This window comes from Haemaphysalis longicornis, unplaced genomic scaffold (assembly GCF_048455015.1).
Source record: "Haemaphysalis longicornis isolate Haplotype H1 unplaced genomic scaffold, Haemaphysalis longicornis Haplotype H1 scaffold_3, whole genome shotgun sequence".
NCBI classification, from domain to species: Eukaryota; Metazoa; Arthropoda; class Arachnida; order Ixodida; family Ixodidae; genus Haemaphysalis; species Haemaphysalis longicornis.
In genome coordinates, this window is record NW_027526335.1 from 183,164,333 (window position 1) to 183,187,190 (window position 22,858).

The following is a 22,858-nucleotide window of genomic DNA, read 5'->3' on the forward strand; positions in this document are numbered from 1 at the left end:
ATACTTTGTGCAAAGTACTTGCTCACAGTGAGCGCTTCAGGATCAGCATGGCGTACGGCCATCCTCGACCTCCAAATGGCATGCAGGCCTAGGGCCATGATAAGATCGTACGGCACACTGCTATCACTTTGTACAGACAGAAACCGTACACCATCTGGCGAAACGGGCAGGTCTTTCTTTGAAGTCCTTTGCAAGACATCCCAGAAAAAAATGGCGTCCCAGCACTCCGTGAAAACATGGTCAACTGTTTCTGGTTTTCCACATAATGTGCAATTTGTTGGCCAGGGAACAAACAAACCTTTTTCTTCCATCCAAGTTTTAACAGGGAGGGTGTTGGTGTGCAACTTAAAGAAAAATGTTTTCACGGACGCTGGGACAGCCATTTTCTTTACCCGAGATAAAACATCCTGACCAAGAACAGAGCTGTATAACGATCGATACAGGGGTACCGGAAATAGCATTTCTTTCAAATTCTTGGTGAGCGTCCTCCTCGATACGGTTGATAGGTATTCGAGGGAAAACCGCACAGAAAGAAACTTGACCGAATCTACTACCTCCCTCATGTAACCTTTGATTGTTCCACATCTTTCATTCGCAGAGGAGACAATAAACATGGGCAATGAACTGGCTAGTGATCTTTGCATGAAAGTTCGTAGAAAGGGTTCTTGCGAGTCTCGCAAAAACAAAAACCGGTTGACAAGCTGTCTGACATAAATGTGACATAGGCCGACACCACCTTCCCTCACCCGTCGAAAGAGATTAGTTCTACTACAGCGCTCCCACACCGATGACCATATGAAGACAGCAAACACACGATGTATTCTCTGAACATGAACTCTAGAACAGTGAAGGACTTGTAACACGTACCACAGTTTGGCTAAAAGAAAAAGATTGCAGACTGTGGCACGAGCAAAAACCGACAATGCGCGACCACCCCACTTTGTTGTCTTTTCACGCAACCTTGCTGTTTCCCCTTCCCAGTACTCGTCGTTTTGTTCATACTGGTCCAAAGGTACCCCCAGATAGCGCACCGGCGTGCGCGACCACACCATGTTCTCAAACACACAAGGTGCCGATTCCCACTCTCCATGAAAAAAACCGGTACATTTTGACCAGTTAACAGAACTATTCGTCATATGACAAAAATCCTTGGTTATCCTTATCGCTTTGCTAATACTTTCCTTGTCTTCACAGAAAACAGCTACATCGTCAGCATATGTAAGCAGTTTCACCTCACTCGAGTGAAAACGAAAGCCGCGCAACTCAGTGTCACGAATTATTTTTAAACAAAATGGTTCCAAAAACATACAAAATAACAGAGGCGAAGCAGGGCATCCCTGCCTGACAGAAGACAAGATGGGTATACTTTGTGTGACATTTTTGTTGACAATTAATTTTGTTGAGCATTCACTGTACGCCATGCGTACTCCCTCCATCACAACCTCACCCACATTCACATGTTCCAGAACGCAAAACAAAATATCGTGACACACTCTGTCAAATGCTTTTTCATAATCGATTTGAAGCATGGCAACTCTTTTACAAAATAAATCACAACATTGCAACACGCTACGCGCGACGTGAACATTAGTTAGTATACTTCTGCCCCGTATACCGCACGTCTGGTGCGGACCCACTACATCTCTTATTACTCCCTGCAGCCTTTGAGCAATTATTTTCATTAGTACTTTGTAATCTGTATTAGCCAAGGTTATTGGCCTAAAGCCAGTAACAGATTGGCGTTTCATTCTGTCTTCGGACTTTGGGATTAACACAGTGTGTGTTCGCACAAAGGAGGGCGGCAGTACTTGCGTTTGATACGCTTCGCTAAAGACCAAAAACAAAAAAGGGGCCACAATCTCTATAAACTTCTTGTAGAACGCTGCACCTAAACCGTCAGGGCCCGGAGATTTCCCCCCTTTTAAATCCCTTACGGCTTTCTCGACCTCGGCTAACGTTATGGGCTCTTCTAATCTCTTTTTCACATCATCATCTAACCGGGGCATGAATTGAAGGAAGTCTTTTTTGAATTCATCAACTTTCGGTGCAGCGTACCTAAACAGCTGCTGGTAATGTTCCACAAAGGCTTTTTCGATTCGCACTTCATCCTGCGTAAGTTCACCACGCCACAGTATTTCCTCGATTGCGTTCCTTTTTGCGTAGCTTGCCTCGTCACTCAGCGACCTTTTAGTGGGGGCTTCCCCGGATGAAAACTTCTCAGCCCTTGCCCGAATGGTTGCCCCCCGATACCTCTGTATGTCTATTGCCTCTAACTTATTTTTAATTGTCCTTATATCATCACGAAACAGGCTTGGGCTTTCGCACTCAAGCTTCAGTAACTGCTGTAAATTACCTTTTAGCTTGTTTTCTCTTTCCCTCTCTAGCCGTTTGATTGCCGTTCCTCGTTCTATTGCACACATTTTCCATTCTTGTTTACATAGTTCCCATTTTGCACCCCAGTTCATGTGTTCTACGTTCTGGTATTTGCGGAATACTTCTTCCACTGTTTGGGTGAAGTTCTTGTCGTCCAATAACTGCGAGTTCAGCTTCCATAATTCCTAACTGAACTTTTTGGAATTGTCCCTTTTCTTTCCCAACAAAAAAGAAACCAAACAGTGATCGCTAAATGAGACATCGTCAACGCAGTAGCTTCCGCACATTGACGCTATTTCAAACGAAACATAAACCCTATCAAGTCGCGCGTGACTTGCGCCTTGAAAGTGCGTGAACCTCAGTGCGCTGCTGTTTGCCGCGCAATGCGCGACATCTGCGAGCTCGTTATCTTCAAGCAAGTCGCCAAGAACCTTTGCACTTTGATCGCTTGCTCGATGTGGCCCGTTTCTATCGTTTGACTCACAAACACAGTTAAAATCCCCGAGTAAAAAAATGCTTCCTTCGTATTTTAACCATGTAGAAATGCTTTCGAAGAAAGCACTCTTTCTCGCACTACATTTGGGGCGTATATACAAAGCACACGAAATTCAAAACCGCAATAACTATAATCACAGATCACCAGCCTGCCCGTTTCACACGTAACAACATTTTTGACATCAATCCCAATACCATTCCTAACAAAAAGGCAGCATCCCCCCGAAGTTCCTACAGCATGGCTAACGCATACGCTAAATCGGCTATTAAAGGTTCGTACCATGGTCTCGGTGCAGTCTTCACTTTCAATTTTCGTTTCTTGGATGCCCAAAATATCTATTTCTTTTTCATCAACCAATCTTTTAAGCTGACACTGCTTTCGGCGAGCTCCCAGACCCCGAACGTTTAAAGTGGCAAAGCGTAGCGGTCTTTCAAGCACTGCCATTATTTATAGTGAAGACTGCGCCGCGAGCAAGGAAACAAAAAAGGGTGAACGAACCGATGGTTGTAGAAACGATGAACCAAGAAGGTCTGCTGGGCGTAGTTTGGTGATGAAGGTTGCGCCGTCCGTGGTAGCGCCTCTTATTTTACAGCGTCTTTTCAAAGCACTACAACACCGTTCCCGTCCCCTCATCACTCTGCTGTCGTACTAAGTCTCTGAGGGTTTCACCTTGGCTCTGTCCGGAGGGATGTTGGACTTGGGTTTTAGCGTTGACCGTCGACCTTGGGGTGCGGCTTTTGCCGGCGGCTCCTCCGTGCCCAGTTCACCGATGCCTTCGTTATTCGCGGCGGCCTCCCTTGCACGCTTCGCGCTGGCGTTGAAGGACCCCGCTTCCGCGGTTTCCATCTCGTCCGCCTCAGCGTGGCTGGGTGCGCCGCCCACCTCACTGCCGCGTTGGGCTGCGGAAGCGTTGTCGGTAGACTCCGGTTCTTCCTGGGCCACTGTAATTTTCTTGGGCGTAGTGTCCTCCGGTACTACGGCCGGTGCCGGCACGGGGGGCGTGTCCTTCACCACCTCTTCGTCCGCCCCTTTCGCCGCGTGCTCGGCATCTTCAGCGTCCATGAGGTATTCCTCCGTCCTATCGTCCGTTTGCTGCTCCGCGACGTTGGCATAGGTGCGCACACATTGGCTCTCGTCGTGGCCGAAGCGACGACAGAGAGCACACCGCGGCACCCGGCACTCACGTCGAATGTGGCCGCTCCGGTGACAACGCAGGCAAAGCGGCTCGCGTCCTGGCACGACGACAAGCGCGTTCTCGCCAGCTACTCGTACCTGGTGCGGGATGTCGTCGACGCTCACGCCTGCCTTGAGCCGAAGGGTAACCAGACGCGTTGTCGAGGTTTGCACGGTGCAGCCCGGCACGCGCCAGCGGTCTCTGGCTACTTCCGTGACTTTTCCGTAGGGCCCCAGTGCGCGTCGCACTTCGTCATCGGGGACGTGGTGCAGAACCCAGTGGAGCTTGAAGCGGACGTCCTGGTTGCCCGGGTCGATGATGAGGCACCGCCTACCTTTTACCTGAAGTTCGGAGGCAGCAACCAACTTCTTAGCTCCACTGGGGTCCTTGAAGGTCACCGCCCATATATGGTTCATCTGGTATGCCCCCAAAGCGATAACTTCGGGGAGCAGTTCCAGTCGAACCAACGTGTCGCGGAAGTCCTCGACTTTGTACGGCCTCCCTTTCACGTCGGCGTGCAGAAAAATAGTGTTCAGGGCAGATGGTCCAGACGGCAAATGGGGCAAAATGACTTGATATTCCTGGCTTGAACTGTTATCAAACGCTGACCTGTTACCGCAGGCCGAAAGGCCCGCCGAAGCCGCTCCTTCGACGGAGCTCGCCATCCTGCGTCCGCACTGCGCAGAATCCGGAAGCAGAATCTAGACAACGCCGGAACACGCCGAGTGTGAAAAAAGGCGCTGCTTTTAGGGGATCGTGAAGACACGCAAAACTTGAAATAAACGCAGTTTATTTCATAAGAGGGCTCATTTTGGGAACAGGCAAACGCATTGCGCTGTGAATAAGGAAAGACGGGCCGGAGTAACGATTGGCAAAAGTGTGTTATACATCTAAAAATGTAAGGTCTCACCGAGATTTGAACTCGGATTGCTGGATTCATAGCGCAGAGTGCTAACCATTACACCATGAGATCGAAGACTTTCCGACGCCGGGAATCGAACCCGGGCCTCCTGGGTGAGAGCCAGGTATCCTAGCCACTAGACAACGCCGGAACACGCCGAGTGTGAAATAAGCGCTGCTTTAAAGGGATCGTGAAGACATGCAAAACTTGAAATAAACGCACGTTATTTCATAAGAGGGCTCATTTTGGGAACAGGCAAACGCATTGCGCTGTGAATAAGGAAAGACGGGCCGGAGTAACGATTGGCAAAAGTGTCTTATACATCTAAACATGTAAGGTCTCACCGAGATTTGAACTCGGATCGCTGGATTCAGAGCGCAGAGTTCTAACCATTATACCATGAGACCGAAAACTTTCCGACGCCGGAAATCGAACCCGGGCCTCCTGGGTGAGAGCCAGGTATCCTAGCCACTAGACAACGCCGGAACACGCCGAGTGTCAAATAAGCGCTGCTTTTAGGGGATCGTGAAGACGTGCAAATCTTTAAATAAATGCACGTTATTTCATAAGATAGCTCATTTTGGGAACAGGCAAACGCATTGCGCTGTGAATAAGGAAAGACGGGCCGGAGTAACGATTGGCAAAAGTGTGTTATACATCTAAAAATGTAAGGTCTCACCGAGATTTGAACTCGGACCGCTGGATTCAGAGCGCAGAGTGCTAACCATTACACCACGAGACCGAAGACTTTCCGACGCCGGGAATCGAACCCGGGCCTCCTGGGTGAGAGCCAGGTATCCTAGCCACTAGACAACGCCGGAACACGCCGAGTGTGAAATAAGCGCTGCTTTAAGGGGATCGTGAAGACATGCAAAACTTGAAATAAATGCACGTTATTTCATAAGAGGGCTCATTTTGGGAACAGGCAAACGAATTGCGCTGTGAATACGGAAAGACGGGCCGGAGTAACGTTTGGCAAAAGTGTGTTATACATCTAAAAATGTAAGGTCTCAAAGAGATTTGAACTCGGATGGCTGGATTCAGAGCGCAGAGTGCTAACCATTACACCATGAGACCGAAGACTTTCCGACGCCGGGAATCGAACCCGGGCCTCCAGGGTGAGAGCCAGGTATCCTAGCCACTAGACAACGCCGGAACACGCCGAGTGTGAAAGAAGCGCTGCTTTAAGGGGATCGTGAAGACATCCACAACTTGAAATAAATGCACGTTATTTCATAAGAGGGCTCATTTTGGGAACAGGGAAACGCATTGCGCTGTGAATAAGGAAAGACGGGCCGGAGTAACGTTTGGCAAAAGTGTGTTATACATCTAAAAATGTAACGTCTCAAAGAGATTTGAACTCGGATCGCTGGATTCATAGCGCAGAGTGCTAACCATTACACCATGAGACCGAAAACTTTCCGACGCCGGGAATCGAACCCGGGCCTCCTGGTCGAGAGCCAGGTATCCTAGCCACTAGACAACGCCGGAACACGCCGAGTGTGAAATAAGCGCTGCTTTAAGGGGATCGTGAAGACATGCAAAACATAAACGCACGTTATTTCATAAGAGGGCTCATTTTGGGAACAGGCAAACGCATTGCGCTGTGAATAAGGAAAGACGGGCCGGAGTAACGATTGGCAAAAGTGTGTTATACATCTAAAAATGTAAGGTCTCACCGAGATTTGAACTCGGATCGCTGGATTCATAGCGCAGAGTGCTAACCATTACACCACGAGACCGAAAACTTTCCGACGCCAGGAATCGAACCCGGGCCTCCTGGGTGAGAGCCAGGTATCCTAGCCACTAGACAACGCCGGAACACGCCGAGTGTGAAAGAAGCGCTGCTTTAAGGGGATCGTGAAGATATCCACAACTTGAAATAAATGCACGTTATTTCATAAGAGGGCTCATTTTGGGAACAGGCGGACGCATTACGCTGTGAATAAGGAAATACGGGTCGGAGTAACGATTGGCAAAAGTGGGTTATACATCTAAAAATGTAAGGTCTCACCAAGATTTGAACTCGGATCGCTGGATTCAGATTCCAGAATGCTAACCATTACACCATGAGACCGAAGACTTTCTGACACCGGGAATCGAACCCGGGCCTCCTGGGTGAGAGCCAGGTATCCTAGCCACTAGACAACGCCGGAACACGCCGAGTGTGAAATAAGCGCTGCTTTGAGGGGATCGTGAAGACATCCACAACTTGAAATAAATGCACGTTATTTCATAAGAGGGCTCATTTTGGGAACAGGCGGACGCATTACGCTGTGAATAAGGAAATACGGCTCGGAGTAACGATTGGCAAAAGTGGGTTAAACATCTAAAAATGTAAGGTCTCACCAAGATTTGAACTCGGATCGCTGGATTCAGATTCCAGAATGCTAACCATTACACCATGAGACCGAAGACTTTCTGACGCCGGGAATCGAACCCGGGCCTCCTGGGTGAGAGCCAGGTATCCTAGCCACTAGACATCGCCGGAACACGCCGAGTGTGAAATAAGCGCTGCTTTAAGGGGATCGTGAAGACATGCAAAACTTGAAATAAATGCACGTTATTTCATAAGAGGGCTCATTTTGAGAACAGGCAAACGCATTACGCTGTGAATAAGGAAATACGGGTCGGAGTAACGATTGGCAAAAGTGTGTTATACATCTAAAAATGTAAGGTCTAACCGAGATTTGAGCTCGGATCGCTGGATTCATAGCGCAGAGTGCTAACCATTACACCATGAGATCGAAGACTTTCCGACGCCGGGAATCGAACCCGGGCCTCCTGGGTGAGGGCCAGGTATCCTAGCCACTAGACAACGCCGGAACACGCCGAGTGTGAAATAAGCGCTGCTTTAAGGGGATCGTGAAGACATGCAAAACTTGAAATAAACGCACGTTATTTAATAAGAGGGCTCATTTTGGGAACAGGCAAACGCATTGCGCTGTGAATAAGGAAAGACGGGCCGGAGTAACGATTGGCAAAAGTGTGTTATACATCTAAAAATGTAAGGTGTCACCGAGATTTGAAATCGGATCGCTGGATTCATTGCGCAGAGTGCTAACCATTACACCATGAGACCGAAAACTTTCCGACGCCGGGAATCGAAACCGGGCCTCCTGGGTGAGAGCCAGGTATCCTAGCCACTAGACAACGCCGGAACACGCCGAGTGTGAAATAAGCGCTGCTTTAAGGGGATCGTGAAGACATGCAAAACTTGAAATAAATGCACGTTATTTCATAAGAGGGCTCATTTTGGGAACAGGCAAACGCATTGCGCTGTGAATAAGGAAAGACGGGCCGGAGTAACGATTGGCAAAAGTGTGTTATACATCTAAAAATGTAAGGTCTCACCGAGATTTGAACTCGGATCGCTGGATTCATAGCGCAGAGTGCTAACCATTACACCATGAGACCGAAAACTTTCCGACGCGGGGAATCGAACCCGGGCCTCCTGGGTGAGAGCCAGGTATCCTAGCCACTAGACAACGCCGGAACACGCCGAGTGTGAAATAAGCGCTGCTTTAAGGGGATCGTGAAGACATGCAAAACTTGAAATAAATGCACGTTATTTCATAAGAGGGCTCATTTCGGGAACAGGCGACGCATTGCGCTGTGAATAAGGAAAGACGGGCCGGAGTAACGATTGGCAAAAGTGTGTTATACATCTAAAAATGTAAGGTCTCACCGAGATTTGAACTCGGATCGCTGGATTCATAGCGCAGAGTGCTAACCATTACACCATGAGATCGAAGACTTTCCGACGCCGGGAATCGAACCCGGACCTCCTGGGTGAGAGCCAGGTATCCTAGCCACTAGACAACGCCGGAACACGCCGAGTGTGAAATAAGAGCTGCTTTAAGGGGATAGTGAAGACATGCAAAACTTAAAATAAATGCACGTTATTTCATAAGAGGGCTCATTTTGGGAACAGGGAAACTCATTGCGCTGTGAATAAGGAAAGACGGGCCGGAGTAACGATTGGCAAAAGTGTGTTATACATCTAAAAATGTAAGGTCTCACCGAGATTTTACTCGGATCGCTGGATTCATAGCGCAGAGTGCTAACCATTACACCATGAGATCGAAGACTTTCCGACGCCGGGAATCGAACCCGGACCTCCTGGGTGAGAGCCAGGTATCCTAGCCACTAGACAACGCCGGAACACGCCGAGTGTGAAATAAGCGCTGCTTTAAGGGGATCGTGAAGACATGCAAAACTTGAAATAAACGCACGTTATTTAATAAGAGGGCTCATTTTGGGAACAGGCAAACGCATTGCGCTGTGAATAAGGAAAGACGGGCCGGAGTAACGATTGGCAAAAGTGTGTTATACATCTAAAAATGTAAGGTCTCACCGAGATTTGAACTCGGATTGCTGGATTCATAGCGCAGAGTGCTAACCATTACACCATGAGATCGAAGACTTTCCGACGCCGGGAATCGAACCCGGGCCTCCTGGGTGAGAGCCAGGTATCCTAGCCACTAGACAACGCCGGAACACGCCGAGTGTGAAATAAGCGCTGCTTTAAGGGGATCGTGAAGACATGCAAAACTTGAAATAAATGCACGTTATTTCATAAGAGGGCTCATTTTGGGAACAGGCAAACGCATTGCGCTGTGAATAAGGAAAGACGGACCGGAGTAACGATTGGCAAAAGTGTGTTATGCATCTAAAAATGTAAGGTCTCACCGAGATTTGAACTCGGATCGCTGGATTCATAGCGCAGAGTGCTAACCATTACACCATGAGATCGAAGACTTTCCGACGCCGGGAATCGAACCCGGGCCTCCTGGGTGAGGGCCAGGTATCCTAGCCACTAGACAACGCCGGAACACGCCGAGTGTGAAATAAGCGCTGCTTTAAGGGGATCGTGAAGACATGCAAAACTTGAAATAAACGCACGTTATTTAATAAGAGGGCTCATTTTGGGAACAGGCAAACGCATTGCGCTGTGAATAAGGAAAGACGGGCCGGAGTAACGATTGGCAAAAGTGTGTTATACATCTAAAAATGTAAGGTCTCACCGAGATTTGAACTCGGATTGCTGGATTCATAGCGCAGAGTGCTAACCATTACACCATGAGATCGAAGACTTTCCGACGCCGGGAATCGAACCCGGGCCTCCTGGGTGAGAGCCAGGTATCCTAGCCACTAGACAACGCCGGAACACGCCGAGTGTGAAATAAGCGCTGCTTTAAGGGGATCGTGAAGACATGCAAAACTTGAAATAAATGCACGTTATTTCATAAGAGGGCTCATTTTGGGAACAGGCAAACGCATTGCGCTGTGAATAAGGAAAGACGGGCCGGAGTAACGATTGGCAAAAGTGTGTTATGCATCTAAAAATGTAAGGTCTCACCGAGATTTGAACTCGGATCGCTGGATTCATAGCGCAGAGTGCTAACCGTTACACCATGAGATCGAAGACTTTCCGACGCCGGGAATCGAACCCGGACCTCCTGGGTGAGAGCCAGGTATCCTAGCCACTAGACAACGCCGGAACACGCCGAGTGTGAAAAAGGCGCTGCTTTTAGGGGATCGTGAAGACACGCAAAACTTGAAATAAACGCACGTTATTTCATAAGAGGGCTCATTTTGGGAACAGGCAAACGCATTGCGCTGTGAATAAGGAAAGACGGGCCGGAGTAACGATTGGCAAAAGTGTGTTATACATCTAAAAATGTAAGGTCTCACCGAGATTTGAACTCGGATCGCTGGATTCATAGCGCAGAGTGCTAACCATTACACCATGAGATCGAAGACTTTCCGACGCCGGGAATCGAACCCGGGCCTCCTGGGTGAGAGCCAGGTATCCTAGCCACTAGACAACGCCGGAACACGCCGAGTGTGAAATAAGCGCTGCTTTAAGGGGATCGTGAAGACATGCAAAACTTGAAATAAACGCAAGGTATTTCATAAGAGGGCTCATTTTGGGAACAGGCAAACGCATTGCGCTGTGAAAAAGGAAAGACGGGCCGGAGTAACGATTGGCAAAAGTGTGTTATACATCTAAACATGTAAGGTCTCACCGAGATTTGAACTCGGATCGCTGGATTCAGAGTGCAGAGTGCTAACCATTACACCATGAGACCGAAAACTTTCCGACGCCGGGAATCGAACCCGGGCCTCCTGGGTGAGAGCCAGGTATCCTAGCCACTAGACAACGCCGGAACACGCCTAGTGTGAAATAAGCGCTGCTTTTAGGGGATCGTGAAGACATGCAAAACTTGAAATAAATGCACGTTATTTCATAAGAGGGCTCATTTTGGGAACAGGCAAACGCATTGCGCTGTGAATAAGGAAAGACGGGCCGGAGTAACGATTGGCAAAAGTGTGTTATACATCTAAAAATGTAAGGTCTCACCGAGATTTGAACTCGGATCGCTGGATTCATAGCGCAGAGTGCTAACCATTACACCATGAGATCGAAGACTTTCCGACGCCGGGAATCGAACCCGGGCCTCCTGGGTGAGAGCCAGGTATCCTAGCCACTAGACAACGCCGGAACACGCCGAGTGTGAAATAAGCGCTGCTTTAAGGGGATCGTGAAGACATGCAAAACTTGAAATAAACGCAAGGTATTTCATAAGAGGGCTCATTTTGGGAACAGGCAAACGCATTGCGCTGTGAAAAAGGAAAGACGGGCCGGAGTAACGATTGGCAAAAGTGTGTTATACATCTAAACATGTAAGGTCTCACCGAGATTTGAACTCGGATCGCTGGATTCAGAGTGCAGAGTGCTAACCATTACACCATGAGACCGAAAACTTTCCGACGCCGGGAATCGAACCCGGGCCTCCTGGGTGAGAGCCAGGTATCCTAGCCACTAGACAACGCCGGAACACGCCTAGTGTGAAATAAGCGCTGCTTTTAGGGGATCGTGAAGACATGCAAAACTTGAAATAAATGCACGTTATTTCATAAGAGGGCTCATTTTGGGAACAGGCAAACGCATTGCGCTGTGAATAAGGAAAGACGGGCCGGAGTAACGATTGGCAAAAGTGTGTTATGCATCTAAAAATGTAAGGTCTCACCGAGATTTTAACTTGGATCGCTGGATTCAGAGCGCAGAGTGCTATCCATTACACCATGAGATCGAAGACTTTCCGACGCCGGGAATCGAACCCGGGCCTCCTGGGTGAGAGCCAGGTATCCTAGCCACTAGACAACGCCGGAACACGCCGAGTGTGAAATAAGCGCTGCATTAAGGGGATCGTGAGGACATGCAAAACTTGAAATAAATGCACGTTATTTCATAAGAGGGCTCATTTTGGGAACAGGCAAACGCATTGCGCTGTGAATAAGGAAAGACGGGCCGGAGTAACGTTTGGCAAAAGTGTGTTATACATCTAAACATGTAAGGTCTCACCGAGATTTGAACTCGGATCGCTGGATTCAGAGCGCAGAGTTCTAACCATTATACCATGAGACCGAAAACTTTCCGACGCCGGAAATCGAACCCGGGCCTCCTGGGTGAGAGCCAGGTATCCTAGCCACTAGACAACGCCGGAACACGCCGAGTGTCAAATAAGCGCTGCTTTTAGGGGATCGTGAAGACATGCAAATCTTGAAATAAATGCACGTTATTTCATAAGAGGGCTCATTTTGGGAACAGGCAAACGCATTGCGCTGTGAATAAGGAAAGACGGGCCGGAGTAACGATTGGCAAAAGTGTTTTATACATCTAAAAATGTAAGGTCTCACCGAGATTTGAACTCGGACCGCTGGATTCAGAGCGCAGAGTGCTAACCATTACACCACGAGACCGAAGACTTTCCGACGCCGGGAATCGAACCCGGGCCTCCTGGGTGAGAGCCAGGTATCCTAGCCACTAGACAACGCCGGAACACGCCGAGTGTGAAATAAGCGCTGCTTAAAGGGGATCGTGAAGACATGCAAAACTTGAAATAAATGCACGTTATTTCATAAGAGGGCTCATTTTGGGAACAGGCAAACGCATTGCGCTGTGAATAAGGAAAGACGGGCCGGAGTAACGATTGGCAAAAGTGTGTTATACATCTAAAAATGTAAGGTCTCACCGAGATTTGAACTCGGATCGCTGGATTCATAGCGCAGAGTGCTAACCATTACACCATGAGACCGAAAACTTTCCGACGCCGGGAATCGAACCCGGGCCTCCTGGGTGAGAGCCAGGTATCCTAGCCTCTAGACAACGCCGGAACACGCCGAGTGTGAAATAAGAGCTGCTTTAAGGGGATCGTGAAGACATGCAAAACTTGAAATAAATGCACGTTATTTCATGAGAGGGCTCATTTTGGGAACAGGGAAACGCATTGCGCTGTGAATAAGGAAAGACTGGCCGGAGTAACGTTTGGCAAAAGTGTGTTATACATCTAAAAATGTAACGTCTCAAAGAGATTTGAACTCGGATCGCTGGATTCATAGCGCAGAGTGCTAACCATTACACCATGAGACCGAAAACTTTCCGACGCCGGGAATCGAACCCGGGCCTCCTGGTCGAGAGCCAGGTATCCTAGCCACTAGACAACGCCGGAACACGCCGAGTGTGAAATAAGCGCTGCTTTAAGGGGATCGTGAAGACATGCAAAACATAAACGCACGTTATTTCATAAGAGGGCTCATTTTGGGAACAGGCAAACGCATTGCGCTGTGAATAAGGAAAGACGGGCCGGAGTAACGATTGGCAAAAGTGTGTTATACATCTAAAAATGTAAGGTCTCACCGAGATTTGAACTCGGATCGCTGGATTCATAGCGCAGAGTGCTAACCATTACACCACGAGACCGAAAACTTTCCGACGCCAGGAATCGAACCCGGGCCTCCTGGGTGAGAGCCAGGTATCCTAGCCACTAGACAACGCCGGAACACGCCGAGTGTGAAAGAAGCGCTGCTTTAAGGGGATCGTGAAGACATCCACAACTTGAAATAAATGCACGTTATTTCATAAGAGGGCTCATTTTGGGAACAGGCGGACGCATTACGCTGTGAATAAGGAAATACGGGTCGGAGTAACGATTGGCAAAAGTGGGTTATACATCTAAAAATGTAAGGTCTCACCAAGATTTGAACTCGGATCGCTGGATTCAGATTCCAGAATGCTAACCATTACACCATGAGACCGAAGACTTTCTGACACCGGGAATCGAACCCGGGCCTCCTGGGTGAGAGCCAGGTATCCTAGCCACTAGACAACGCCGGAACACGCCGAGTGTGAAATAAGCGCTGCTTTGAGGGGATCGTGAAGACATCCACAACTTGAAATAAATGCACGTTATTTCATAAGAGGGCTCATTTTGGGAACAGGCGGACGCATTACGCTGTGAATAAGGAAATACGGCTCGGAGTAACGATTGGCAAAAGTGGGTTATACATCTAAAAATGTAAGGTCTAACCGAGATTTGAGCTCGGATCGCTGGATTCATAGCGCAGAGTGCTAACCATTACACCATGAGATCGAAGACTTTCCGACGCCGGGAATCGAACCCGGGCCTCCTGGGTGAGGGCCAGGTATCCTAGCCACTAGACAACGCCGGAACACGCCGAGTGTGAAATAAGCGCTGCTTTAAGGGGATCGTGAAGACATGCAAAACTTGAAATAAATGCACGTTATTTCATAAGAGGGCTCATTTTGGGAACAGGCAAACGCATTGCGCTGTGAATAAGGAAAGACGGGCCGGAGTAACGATTGGCAAAAGTGTGTTATACATCTAAAAATGTAAGGTCTCACCGAGGTTTGAACTCGGATCGCTGGATTCATAGCGCAGAGTGCTAACCATTACACCATGAGACCGAAAACTTTCCGACGCCGGGAATCGAACCCGGGCCTCCTGGGTGAGAGCCAGGTATCCTAGCCTCTAGACAACGCCGGAACACGCCGAGTGTGAAATAAGAGCTGCTTTAAGGGGATCGTGAAGACATGCAAAACTTGAAATAAATGCACGTTATTTCATGAGAGGGCTCATTTTGGGAACAGGGAAACGCATTGCGCTGTGAATAAGGAAAGACGGGCCGGAGTAACGTTTGGCAAAAGTGTGTTATACATCTAAAAATGTAACGTCTCAAAGAGATTTGAACTCGGATCGCTGGATTCATAGCGCAGAGTGCTAACCATTACACCATGAGACCGAAAACTTTCCGACGCCGGGAATCGAACCCGGACCTCCTGGGTGAGAGCCAGGTATCCTAGCCACTAGACAACGCCGGATTTTTTTTTTTTTTTTTTTTATTTATTGCCTGTTCCAAAGTACACATATTCAATACAAACACTTCAGCCTATCTTTGGCTGATCATTGACCTCAAAACTTTTTCAGACAAACAAGAGCATCAAGAATTTCCGTCCACTCAGGCGGCTCAGCCTGGGTCACAAAAATATCGCGAATATACGCAATGCTCTCAATGAAGTTTTCGCGCACAGGGCGAGCGTTCACATCTGCGTTGTTCACAGCTATCCTTGTCTTCCACAGGCTGTGCAGTCCTAGCAGCATAAACATGTCATAAGGTACGCCATTTTCATTTTCTATGGGAAGGTACCGTATACCATGTGGAGTTATAGGCAACTCCTTTTTAAGTGTCCTTTGTAAGACATCCCAGTGAAATATTGGATCCCAACATTCAATAAATGCATGCTCTATGGTTTCCGGTTTCCGGCACAGTCTACAATTTGTGGTCCACGGAACGAAGAACCCTTTTTCCTCCATCCATGTGCTTACTGTCAAAGTATTTGTGTGCAGTTTAAAGAAAAAGGACTTTACACAAGGCCTTACAGGCATCTTTTTAACTCTCTTAAGGACATCTTGGCCCGTATTGCCTTGGTATAACGACCTGTAAAGCGGCACAGGCATCAACGTATCTACAAGGTCTCTATACAACTTTTTCCGATTTACTGCACTCAGATACTCCATAGAAAAACGGACTGTTAGGAACCGGAAAGCCACGACAACCTCCCTGAGGTACCCTCTGACGGCCCGACCGCTCTCACCACCTGTCGATACTATAAATTCCGGGAGGTATCTTCGAAGACGCACCTGTAATATTGTGCGCAAAAAAAGGTCCGTCTGGTCTCGCAGAAACATAAAACGTGACACTAGTTGGCGAATGAACAAATGCGACAAGCCCAGGCCCCCACTCTTAACCGAACGAAACAAATTGGTTCGGCTGGTCCTCTCCCAGCTTGATGCCCATATAAACACTGCAAACGCCCTGTGCAGTTTTTGTACATTCACTCGTGTCATACACAGCACTTGAAGCACGTACCAGACTTTAGCGGTCAGAAAAAGGTTACATACTGTAGCACGCGTGAACACTGATAAGCCTCGACCTTGCCAACCTTCCGTTTTTTCCTTTATCTTCTCTATTTCTTCCCCCCAGTATTGCGCAGTGTCTACGTAGTGTTCTAGGGGCACCCCTAAATACCGCCCAGGCAAGGCTGTCCACTGTGTATTAGCGAAAAGTTGCGGTGTGTAATCCCAGTTGCCGTGCCAAAACCCAGTACATTTTTCCCAGTTTATTTCACTTCCAGTTTGACGGCAAAAGGAGTCTGCAATACTGACCACTTCTACAACGCTCTCTTTGTCAGTGCAGAAAACTGCGATATCATCCGCGTAGGCCAGAACCTTAACTTGAGCCTGCTCTAGTCGAAACCCGCTTATATTCTCATTTCTTATCAGTCTCAACAGGAAAGGCTCTAAGTACAGGGCAAAAAGCAAGGGGCTCAACGGACACCCTTGCCTTACCGAGGAGCGGACGTTTATGCCTTCGGTAAGGTTTTTATTGACTATAATCCGTGTAACACAATCGGAATAAGCCATCTTAACACCCTGTATTATTGTGGTGCCTAAATTTACAAATTCCAACACAGAAAACAAGATTTCGTGGGAAACAAGATCGAAAGCCTTTGCTAAGTCTATTTGGAGCATGGCTACCCGGCTTTCGAAAGCGTCAACACATTCAAGGACACTCCGCGCTACGTGTATATTTGTAGCAATGGTACGCCCCTTGATTCCGCATGTCTGGTGCGGCCCCACTAAGTCCTTGATAACTGTTTGTATTCTTTTCGCTAAGACTTTGGTAAATATTTTGTAATCCACGTTGGTGAGGCTTATCGGGCGATATGACCCCACCCACAACAGCTTATCTGGGTCGTCGGTTTTTGGTATCAAGACCATGTGTGCTACTTGAAAAGACTTCGGTAGTCGCTTCTTTTCGTATGCTTCCCGGATCACGGCGTACACCATAAGTGCCAATTCTTTCTTAAAGGCTCGATAAAACGCTGCTCCCAGGCCGTCAGGGCCTGGTGACTTTCCCGCCGCTAATTCGTCAATTGCCGCTTCGATTTCCTGCAACGTGATTGGCTCCTCTAATCGTGTTCGTACGTCGTCTTCTAATCGCGGCATGTGCGCCAGGAAACAGTTCGCAAAACCAGGTTGTATTAGTCTCTCTCGCCCAAACAATTTACTGTAGTGCTCGACGAATGCACTTTCTATGCTTTCTTTGTCACCTGTAGCTTCGTTTCGGAAGTTTATCTGTTTTATTTCGTTTTTTTGTTGCGTATCTCTTTTCATCGCCTAAAGCACGCTTGCTAGGTTTCTCCCCAGCCCACAGTTTTTCCGCTCGTGCTCTTATCATTGCCGCCCGGTACTTAACGTCGTCCATTATTTCCAGTTTATTTTTCACACCCCTTATTTCGTCTAACCATTTTCCTGGCTGCTCGTTCTCCAGGCTGATTAGTTCGTCAAGCTGGTTACGTAGTTCATTTTCGGCTTTCCGTTCACTGCGCCGGATACTGCCTCCTCTTTCGATTGCAATCATTTTGACGCGACTTTTAAATTCTTCCCATACGACGCAGTAGCTTTCTGGTACTGCTGACAACGTTTTCGCTATTTCACTTTGTACGCTTTTCACGAACTCGCCATCCTCGAGCAACCGTTCATTAAATTTCCATAGCTCCCAATTGAACTTTGCACTTTCTTTTTTCCTGCCTAACGTAAACAACACAAGGCTGTGGTCCGTAAAAGATACGTGTTTTACGTCATAGCTATTGCATGACGGCACCAGTTCAATGGACACGTATGCTCTATCTAGTCTAGCATTGCTCTCGCGTTGGAAGTGAGTGAATTTACACACAGTTCCGGGTGTAAACACAGAACCCACGTCTTCGATTTGACACTCCTGGGTCAGTCGACTAAGCAGGTTGGCACTCCTATCCCGCACAGGCACGTTTGTAGAGCGATCGTGTGCAGAACATACACAGTTGAAATCCCCCAGTATCACAATCAATCGATCACACTTGAGATAACCTTCAAGCTGCTCAAAAAAGTTTGCACGCTCGTTCGAATTGTTTGGAGCATAGACACATATGAACCTCCAACTTAAGCCACTGAAAAAAACATCAGCAACAACCAAACGACCACTTTCGCATGCCAACACGGCTTCGATTTGCATATCCAAGCTGTTCCTAAACAAAAGGGCGCACCCCCCCGATGTACCAGCCGCGTGACACACACAAACATTGTAACGTCCTGTAAATGGTTGCACCATTCGATCGGCCTGCTCTTGTGTTGCTACTTTAGTCTCTTGTAAAGCCAATACGTCTAGCCCTTCCTCAAGAGACAGGCGGCTCAACTGGTACTGTCGGCGCCTCGCTGATAGACCGCGCACATTCAATGTCGCGACCCGTAGGGCTTCCGTAATCGTCACTGGCATTACGAGTTACGAGCGAGCCAATTTGAACTGCGCATACCTTGCAGTTGATAGCGGTGCGTACATCCGTGCTCTGGCTTGGCGACACAAGGATTCACTATCACTGTTGTGAAGGGGCTTTCTTTTTTTTTTTTTTCCACGTTGGTCCACCATACTCGTGGGGTAGTACACTGCTGCACGTCCACACAACCAGCGTCGGGAGCTGCCCACTGTCAGGAGTCTGAGTTCCGCCTACTTCCCACGATTTTTGCACTGTGAATGCGGTGTTGCAGCGAGTTTCCTGTCGGCGTTTACGTTGGGCTTTACGTGAAGCGACGAACGCCTCACGTAAGGCTCCTTCGCAGTCGTCTGTTCGCTGACGTTGACGGCCCTTGTGCCCGCAGTGTCTTTTCTTTCTTTACGCGGCCGCTTTGAAGCTGCTTCGTCGTCGCCCTCCTCGTCACTCCTCTTGAGCTTGACGTCACCTTTTCCCGGCTCTTCAGCCTGGATATGCATGCCATCTTCATCTTCAGGGGCATGCGCTGCTTCAGTAGCTGCCGCTTTTGATTGCCCTGGTTCGTCTTGTCCTTGCATTGCCTCGACGTCGCGCTCGATGTTGTCCGCCTCAGTGGGCGTCTCATCCCTCTTCGCATTGTCGCCATCCACCGTGGCGACGTCTTCCGCCTCCGCCTCATCCATTACGAACTCGGACATATCCTCGTGCCCCCCGGGTCCAGCTACGTTAGCGTAAGTGCGTACGCAGTTGGACTCGTCGTGGCCGAAGCGACGACAAAGTCCACAACGCGGTACGCGACACTCGCGACGCACATGCCCGGTGGTGTGACAGCGAAGACACTTAGGCGCCCTTCCCGGCACCACGACGAGGGCCTGTTCTCCGGCTATTCGAAGCTGATGGGGAAGGTCCTCCACTGTATCACCAGCCTTCAGCTGCAACGTTACCAATCGAGTCGTCGATCCCTTGTCGACGACGCCGTGAACGCGCCAGCGCTCTCTTGTCACGTTAGTCACTTTGCCGTACGGGGCCAGGGCGACGCGCACTTCTTCGTCGGTCACGCCGTACAACACCCAGTGAATTTTGATCCTTACGTCCTGGTTCGTCGGGTCGATAATCAAGCAGCGCCGGCCTTTCACTTTCATTTCCGTGATAGCGAGGATTTTCTTCACCGCTTCAGCGTTCTTGAATGTGACAGCCCACACGTGATTCATTTGATACGCCCCCAGAGCGATAACGTCCGGGAGCAGTGCCAAATGACCGAGCGCGTCACGAAAATCCTCAACTCTGTAAGGCCTGGTATCAACGTCACCGTGCAAAAAAACTGTATTAACTACTGTACGACCTGTAGGAAGACTTGGCAGCATGACTCGATAACCTTCGTTGTCCGAAGCAGAAACCCTGGAACCGCGGCCCTCAAGGGCCGCAAAACTTGCTCCGGCGGAGCTTTCCATCGTGCGTCCGCTCTCGGCGGTGGCCGGAAGTGGAATCCCACTAGACAACGCCGGAACACGCCGAGTGTGAAAAAGGCGCTGCTTTTAGGGGATCGTGAAGACACGCAAAACTTGAAATAAACGCACGTTATTTCATAAGAGGGCTCATTTTGGGAACAGGCAAACGCATTGCGCTGTGAATAAGGAAAGACGGGCCGGAGTAACGATTGGCAAAAGTGTGTTATACATCTAAAAATGTAAGGTGTCACCGAGATTTGAACTCGGATCGCTGGATTCATAGCGCAGAGTGCTAACCATTACACCATGAGACCGAAAACTTTCCGACGCCGGGAATCGAAACCGGGCCTCCTGGGTGAGAGCCAGGTATCCAGCCACTAGACAACGCCGGAACACGCCGAGTGTGAAATAAGCGCTGCTTTAAGGGGATCGTGAAGACATGCAAAACTTGAAATAAATGCACGTTATTTCATAAGAGGGCTCATTTTGGGAACAGGCAAACGCATTGCGCTGTGAATAAGGAAAGACGGGCCGGAGTAACGATTGGCAAAAGTGTGTTATACATCTAAAAATGTAAGGTCTCACCGAGATTTGAACTCGGATCGCTGGATTCATAGCGCAGAGTGCTAACCATTACACCATGAGACCGAAAACTTTCCGACGCGGGGAATCGAACCCGGGCCTCCTGGGTGAGAGCCAGGTATCCTAGCCACTAGACAACGCCGGAACACGCCGAGTGTGAAATAAGCGCTGCTTTAAGGGGATCGTGAAGACATGCAAAACTTGAAATAAATGCACGTTATTTCATAAGAGGGCTCATTTCGGGAACAGGCGAACGCATTGCGCTGTGAATAAGGAAAGACGGGCCGGAGTAACGTTTGGCAAAAGTGTGTTATACATCTAAAAATGTAACGTCTTAAAGAGATTTGAACTCGGATCGCTGGATTCAGAGCGCAGAGTGCTAACCATTACACCATGAGACTGAAGACTTTCCGACGCCGGGAATCGAACCCGGGCCTCCTGGGTGAGAGCCAGGTATCCTAGCCACTAGACAACGCCGGAACACGCCGAGTGTGAAATAAGCGCTGCTTTAAGGGGATGGTGAAGACATGCAAAACTTGAAATAAATGCACGTTATTTCATGAGAGGGCTCATTTTGGGAACAGGCAAACGCATTGCGCTGTGAATAAGGAAAGACGGGCCGGAGTAACGTTTGGCAAAAGTGTGTTATACATCTAAAAATGTAAGGTCTCAAAGAGATTTGAACTCGGATCGCTCGATTCAGAGCGCAGAGTGCTAACCATTACACCATGAGACCGAAAACTTTCCGACGCCGGGAATCGAACCCGGGCCTCCTGGGTGAGAGCCAGGTATCCTAGCCACTAGACAACGCCGGAACACGCCGAGTGTGAAATAAGCGCTGCTTTAAGGGGATCGTGAAGACATGCAAAACTTGAAATAAATGCACGTTATTTCATAAGAGGGCTCATTTTGGGAACAGGCAAACGCATTGCGCTGTGAATAAGGAAAGACGGGCCGGAGTAACGATTGGCAAAAGTGTGTTATACATCTAAAAATGTAAGGTCTCACCGAGATTTGAACTCGGATCGCTGGATTCTGAGCGCAGAGTGCTAACCATTACACCATGAGACCGAAAACTTTCCGACGCCGGGAATCGAACCCGGGCCTCCTGGGTGAGAGCCAGGTATCCTAGCCACTAGACAACGCCGGAACACGCCGAGTGTGAAATAAGCGCTGCTTTAAGGGGATCGTGAAGACATGCAAAACTTGAAATAAATGCACGTTATTTCATAAGAGGGCTCATTTTGGGAACAGGCAAACGCATTGCGCTGTGAATAAGAAAAGACGGGCCGGAGTAACGATTGGCAAAAGTGTGTTATACATCTAAAAATGTAAGGTCTCACCGAGATTTGAACTCGGATCGCTGGATTCTGAGCGCAGAGTGCTAACCATTACACCATGAGACCGAAAACTTTCCGACGCCGGGAATCCAACCCGGGCCTCCTGGGTGAGAGCCAGGTATCCTAGCAACTAGACAACGCCGGAACACGCCGAGTGTAAATAAGCGCTGCTTTAAGGGGATCGTGAAGACATGCAAAACTTGAAATAAATGCACGTTATTTCATGAGAGGGCTCATTTTGGGAACAGGCAAACGCATTGGGCTGTGAATAAGGAAAGACGGGCCGGAGTAACGTTTGGCAAAAGTGTGTTATAGGTCTAAAAATGTAAGGTCTCAAAGAGATTTGAACTCGGATCGCTGGATTCAGAGCGCAGAGTGCTAACCATTACACCATGAGACCGATGACTTTCCGACGCCGGGAATCGAACCCGGGCCTCCTGGGTGAGAGCCAGGTATCCTAGCCACTAGACAACGCCGGAACACGCCAAGTGTGAAATAAGCGCTGCTTTAAGGGGATCGTGAAGACATGCAAAACTTGAAATAAATTCACGTTATTTCATGAGAGGGCTCATTTTGGGAACAGGCGAACGCATTGCGCTGTGAATAAGGAAAGACGGGCCAGAGTAACGATTGGCAAAAGTGTGGTTTACATCTAAAAATGTAAGGTCTCACCGAGATTAGAACTCGGATCGCTGGATTCAGAGTCCAGAGTGCTAACCATTACACCATGAGACCGAAGACTTTCCGACGCCGGGAATCGAACCCGGGCCTCCTGGTTGAGAGCCAGGTATCCTAGCCACTAGACAACGCCGGAACACGCCGAGTGTGAAATAAGCGCTGCTTTTAGGGGATCGTGAAGACATGCA

General features: G+C 48.7%; 1 protein-coding gene and 49 non-coding genes across 50 annotated transcripts; all 50 read right to left on the reverse strand.

The window, feature by feature from the left end:
* Positions 1–5,023: 5,023 nt before the first annotated feature.
* Positions 5,024–5,095, reverse strand: Trnae-cuc (transfer RNA glutamic acid (anticodon CUC)). Its single transcript has one exon. It is a non-coding gene; the product is annotated as a tRNA-Glu (tRNA).
* A 263-nt stretch (positions 5,096–5,358) lies between these two features.
* Positions 5,359–5,430, reverse strand: Trnae-cuc (transfer RNA glutamic acid (anticodon CUC)). The gene has a single exon. It is a non-coding gene; the product is annotated as a tRNA-Glu (tRNA).
* A 184-nt stretch (positions 5,431–5,614) lies between these two features.
* On the reverse strand, positions 5,615–5,686 carry Trnaq-cug (transfer RNA glutamine (anticodon CUG)). The gene has a single exon. It is a non-coding gene; the product is annotated as a tRNA-Gln (tRNA).
* Positions 5,687–5,693: 7 nt separating this feature from the next.
* On the reverse strand, positions 5,694–5,765 carry Trnae-cuc (transfer RNA glutamic acid (anticodon CUC)). The gene has a single exon. It is a non-coding gene; the product is annotated as a tRNA-Glu (tRNA).
* Positions 5,766–6,028: 263 nt separating this feature from the next.
* Trnae-cuc (transfer RNA glutamic acid (anticodon CUC)) lies at positions 6,029–6,100 on the reverse strand. Its single transcript has one exon. It is a non-coding gene; the product is annotated as a tRNA-Glu (tRNA).
* Positions 6,101–6,363: 263 nt separating this feature from the next.
* Trnae-cuc (transfer RNA glutamic acid (anticodon CUC)) lies at positions 6,364–6,435 on the reverse strand. The gene has a single exon. It is a non-coding gene; the product is annotated as a tRNA-Glu (tRNA).
* Positions 6,436–6,693: 258 nt separating this feature from the next.
* On the reverse strand, positions 6,694–6,765 carry Trnae-cuc (transfer RNA glutamic acid (anticodon CUC)). The gene has a single exon. It is a non-coding gene; the product is annotated as a tRNA-Glu (tRNA).
* Positions 6,766–7,028: 263 nt separating this feature from the next.
* Trnae-cuc (transfer RNA glutamic acid (anticodon CUC)) lies at positions 7,029–7,100 on the reverse strand. Its single transcript has one exon. It is a non-coding gene; the product is annotated as a tRNA-Glu (tRNA).
* Positions 7,101–7,698: 598 nt separating this feature from the next.
* Positions 7,699–7,770, reverse strand: Trnae-cuc (transfer RNA glutamic acid (anticodon CUC)). Its single transcript has one exon. It is a non-coding gene; the product is annotated as a tRNA-Glu (tRNA).
* Positions 7,771–8,033: 263 nt separating this feature from the next.
* On the reverse strand, positions 8,034–8,105 carry Trnae-cuc (transfer RNA glutamic acid (anticodon CUC)). The gene has a single exon. It is a non-coding gene; the product is annotated as a tRNA-Glu (tRNA).
* A 184-nt stretch (positions 8,106–8,289) lies between these two features.
* On the reverse strand, positions 8,290–8,361 carry Trnah-aug (transfer RNA histidin (anticodon AUG)). Its single transcript has one exon. It is a non-coding gene; the product is annotated as a tRNA-His (tRNA).
* Positions 8,362–8,368: 7 nt separating this feature from the next.
* Trnae-cuc (transfer RNA glutamic acid (anticodon CUC)) lies at positions 8,369–8,440 on the reverse strand. The gene has a single exon. It is a non-coding gene; the product is annotated as a tRNA-Glu (tRNA).
* Positions 8,441–8,702: 262 nt separating this feature from the next.
* Trnae-cuc (transfer RNA glutamic acid (anticodon CUC)) lies at positions 8,703–8,774 on the reverse strand. Its single transcript has one exon. It is a non-coding gene; the product is annotated as a tRNA-Glu (tRNA).
* Positions 8,775–9,036: 262 nt separating this feature from the next.
* Positions 9,037–9,108, reverse strand: Trnae-cuc (transfer RNA glutamic acid (anticodon CUC)). The gene has a single exon. It is a non-coding gene; the product is annotated as a tRNA-Glu (tRNA).
* A 263-nt stretch (positions 9,109–9,371) lies between these two features.
* Positions 9,372–9,443, reverse strand: Trnae-cuc (transfer RNA glutamic acid (anticodon CUC)). The gene has a single exon. It is a non-coding gene; the product is annotated as a tRNA-Glu (tRNA).
* A 263-nt stretch (positions 9,444–9,706) lies between these two features.
* On the reverse strand, positions 9,707–9,778 carry Trnae-cuc (transfer RNA glutamic acid (anticodon CUC)). Its single transcript has one exon. It is a non-coding gene; the product is annotated as a tRNA-Glu (tRNA).
* Positions 9,779–10,041: 263 nt separating this feature from the next.
* Trnae-cuc (transfer RNA glutamic acid (anticodon CUC)) lies at positions 10,042–10,113 on the reverse strand. The gene has a single exon. It is a non-coding gene; the product is annotated as a tRNA-Glu (tRNA).
* Positions 10,114–10,376: 263 nt separating this feature from the next.
* Positions 10,377–10,448, reverse strand: Trnae-cuc (transfer RNA glutamic acid (anticodon CUC)). The gene has a single exon. It is a non-coding gene; the product is annotated as a tRNA-Glu (tRNA).
* A 263-nt stretch (positions 10,449–10,711) lies between these two features.
* Positions 10,712–10,783, reverse strand: Trnae-cuc (transfer RNA glutamic acid (anticodon CUC)). The gene has a single exon. It is a non-coding gene; the product is annotated as a tRNA-Glu (tRNA).
* Positions 10,784–10,967: 184 nt separating this feature from the next.
* On the reverse strand, positions 10,968–11,039 carry Trnaq-cug (transfer RNA glutamine (anticodon CUG)). The gene has a single exon. It is a non-coding gene; the product is annotated as a tRNA-Gln (tRNA).
* Positions 11,040–11,046: 7 nt separating this feature from the next.
* On the reverse strand, positions 11,047–11,118 carry Trnae-cuc (transfer RNA glutamic acid (anticodon CUC)). Its single transcript has one exon. It is a non-coding gene; the product is annotated as a tRNA-Glu (tRNA).
* A 263-nt stretch (positions 11,119–11,381) lies between these two features.
* Trnae-cuc (transfer RNA glutamic acid (anticodon CUC)) lies at positions 11,382–11,453 on the reverse strand. The gene has a single exon. It is a non-coding gene; the product is annotated as a tRNA-Glu (tRNA).
* Positions 11,454–11,637: 184 nt separating this feature from the next.
* Trnaq-cug (transfer RNA glutamine (anticodon CUG)) lies at positions 11,638–11,709 on the reverse strand. The gene has a single exon. It is a non-coding gene; the product is annotated as a tRNA-Gln (tRNA).
* A 7-nt stretch (positions 11,710–11,716) lies between these two features.
* Positions 11,717–11,788, reverse strand: Trnae-cuc (transfer RNA glutamic acid (anticodon CUC)). The gene has a single exon. It is a non-coding gene; the product is annotated as a tRNA-Glu (tRNA).
* Positions 11,789–12,051: 263 nt separating this feature from the next.
* Trnae-cuc (transfer RNA glutamic acid (anticodon CUC)) lies at positions 12,052–12,123 on the reverse strand. The gene has a single exon. It is a non-coding gene; the product is annotated as a tRNA-Glu (tRNA).
* A 263-nt stretch (positions 12,124–12,386) lies between these two features.
* Positions 12,387–12,458, reverse strand: Trnae-cuc (transfer RNA glutamic acid (anticodon CUC)). Its single transcript has one exon. It is a non-coding gene; the product is annotated as a tRNA-Glu (tRNA).
* Positions 12,459–12,642: 184 nt separating this feature from the next.
* Positions 12,643–12,714, reverse strand: Trnaq-cug (transfer RNA glutamine (anticodon CUG)). The gene has a single exon. It is a non-coding gene; the product is annotated as a tRNA-Gln (tRNA).
* Positions 12,715–12,721: 7 nt separating this feature from the next.
* Trnae-cuc (transfer RNA glutamic acid (anticodon CUC)) lies at positions 12,722–12,793 on the reverse strand. Its single transcript has one exon. It is a non-coding gene; the product is annotated as a tRNA-Glu (tRNA).
* A 184-nt stretch (positions 12,794–12,977) lies between these two features.
* Trnah-aug (transfer RNA histidin (anticodon AUG)) lies at positions 12,978–13,049 on the reverse strand. The gene has a single exon. It is a non-coding gene; the product is annotated as a tRNA-His (tRNA).
* A 7-nt stretch (positions 13,050–13,056) lies between these two features.
* Positions 13,057–13,128, reverse strand: Trnae-cuc (transfer RNA glutamic acid (anticodon CUC)). Its single transcript has one exon. It is a non-coding gene; the product is annotated as a tRNA-Glu (tRNA).
* A 263-nt stretch (positions 13,129–13,391) lies between these two features.
* Trnae-cuc (transfer RNA glutamic acid (anticodon CUC)) lies at positions 13,392–13,463 on the reverse strand. Its single transcript has one exon. It is a non-coding gene; the product is annotated as a tRNA-Glu (tRNA).
* Positions 13,464–13,721: 258 nt separating this feature from the next.
* Trnae-cuc (transfer RNA glutamic acid (anticodon CUC)) lies at positions 13,722–13,793 on the reverse strand. Its single transcript has one exon. It is a non-coding gene; the product is annotated as a tRNA-Glu (tRNA).
* A 263-nt stretch (positions 13,794–14,056) lies between these two features.
* Trnae-cuc (transfer RNA glutamic acid (anticodon CUC)) lies at positions 14,057–14,128 on the reverse strand. The gene has a single exon. It is a non-coding gene; the product is annotated as a tRNA-Glu (tRNA).
* Positions 14,129–14,391: 263 nt separating this feature from the next.
* On the reverse strand, positions 14,392–14,463 carry Trnae-cuc (transfer RNA glutamic acid (anticodon CUC)). The gene has a single exon. It is a non-coding gene; the product is annotated as a tRNA-Glu (tRNA).
* A 184-nt stretch (positions 14,464–14,647) lies between these two features.
* On the reverse strand, positions 14,648–14,719 carry Trnah-aug (transfer RNA histidin (anticodon AUG)). The gene has a single exon. It is a non-coding gene; the product is annotated as a tRNA-His (tRNA).
* Positions 14,720–14,726: 7 nt separating this feature from the next.
* On the reverse strand, positions 14,727–14,798 carry Trnae-cuc (transfer RNA glutamic acid (anticodon CUC)). Its single transcript has one exon. It is a non-coding gene; the product is annotated as a tRNA-Glu (tRNA).
* A 263-nt stretch (positions 14,799–15,061) lies between these two features.
* On the reverse strand, positions 15,062–15,133 carry Trnae-cuc (transfer RNA glutamic acid (anticodon CUC)). The gene has a single exon. It is a non-coding gene; the product is annotated as a tRNA-Glu (tRNA).
* A 3,725-nt stretch (positions 15,134–18,858) lies between these two features.
* On the reverse strand, positions 18,859–20,087 carry LOC144175580 (uncharacterized). Its single transcript, XM_077704637.1, has one exon. The coding sequence runs from the start codon at positions 20,071–20,073 to the stop codon at positions 18,859–18,861; it is 1,215 nt and encodes a 404-aa protein (XP_077560763.1). The 5' UTR covers positions 20,074–20,087.
* A 304-nt stretch (positions 20,088–20,391) lies between these two features.
* On the reverse strand, positions 20,392–20,462 carry Trnae-cuc (transfer RNA glutamic acid (anticodon CUC)). Its single transcript has one exon. It is a non-coding gene; the product is annotated as a tRNA-Glu (tRNA).
* A 184-nt stretch (positions 20,463–20,646) lies between these two features.
* Trnah-aug (transfer RNA histidin (anticodon AUG)) lies at positions 20,647–20,718 on the reverse strand. The gene has a single exon. It is a non-coding gene; the product is annotated as a tRNA-His (tRNA).
* Positions 20,719–20,725: 7 nt separating this feature from the next.
* Positions 20,726–20,797, reverse strand: Trnae-cuc (transfer RNA glutamic acid (anticodon CUC)). Its single transcript has one exon. It is a non-coding gene; the product is annotated as a tRNA-Glu (tRNA).
* Positions 20,798–21,060: 263 nt separating this feature from the next.
* On the reverse strand, positions 21,061–21,132 carry Trnae-cuc (transfer RNA glutamic acid (anticodon CUC)). Its single transcript has one exon. It is a non-coding gene; the product is annotated as a tRNA-Glu (tRNA).
* Positions 21,133–21,395: 263 nt separating this feature from the next.
* Trnae-cuc (transfer RNA glutamic acid (anticodon CUC)) lies at positions 21,396–21,467 on the reverse strand. The gene has a single exon. It is a non-coding gene; the product is annotated as a tRNA-Glu (tRNA).
* A 184-nt stretch (positions 21,468–21,651) lies between these two features.
* Trnal-cag (transfer RNA leucine (anticodon CAG)) lies at positions 21,652–21,723 on the reverse strand. The gene has a single exon. It is a non-coding gene; the product is annotated as a tRNA-Leu (tRNA).
* A 7-nt stretch (positions 21,724–21,730) lies between these two features.
* Positions 21,731–21,802, reverse strand: Trnae-cuc (transfer RNA glutamic acid (anticodon CUC)). The gene has a single exon. It is a non-coding gene; the product is annotated as a tRNA-Glu (tRNA).
* Positions 21,803–21,986: 184 nt separating this feature from the next.
* Trnal-cag (transfer RNA leucine (anticodon CAG)) lies at positions 21,987–22,058 on the reverse strand. Its single transcript has one exon. It is a non-coding gene; the product is annotated as a tRNA-Leu (tRNA).
* Positions 22,059–22,065: 7 nt separating this feature from the next.
* Positions 22,066–22,137, reverse strand: Trnae-cuc (transfer RNA glutamic acid (anticodon CUC)). Its single transcript has one exon. It is a non-coding gene; the product is annotated as a tRNA-Glu (tRNA).
* A 262-nt stretch (positions 22,138–22,399) lies between these two features.
* On the reverse strand, positions 22,400–22,471 carry Trnae-cuc (transfer RNA glutamic acid (anticodon CUC)). The gene has a single exon. It is a non-coding gene; the product is annotated as a tRNA-Glu (tRNA).
* Positions 22,472–22,655: 184 nt separating this feature from the next.
* On the reverse strand, positions 22,656–22,727 carry Trnaq-cug (transfer RNA glutamine (anticodon CUG)). The gene has a single exon. It is a non-coding gene; the product is annotated as a tRNA-Gln (tRNA).
* Positions 22,728–22,734: 7 nt separating this feature from the next.
* Trnae-cuc (transfer RNA glutamic acid (anticodon CUC)) lies at positions 22,735–22,806 on the reverse strand. The gene has a single exon. It is a non-coding gene; the product is annotated as a tRNA-Glu (tRNA).
* Positions 22,807–22,858: the final 52 nt, after the last annotated feature.

Bases quoted from the DNA above. Each gene is read 5' to 3' on its own strand.
- LOC144175580 (XM_077704637.1), bottom strand. From the start codon at position 20,073: ATGGAAAGCTCCGCCGGAGCAAGTTTTGCGGCCCTTGAGGGCCGCGGT.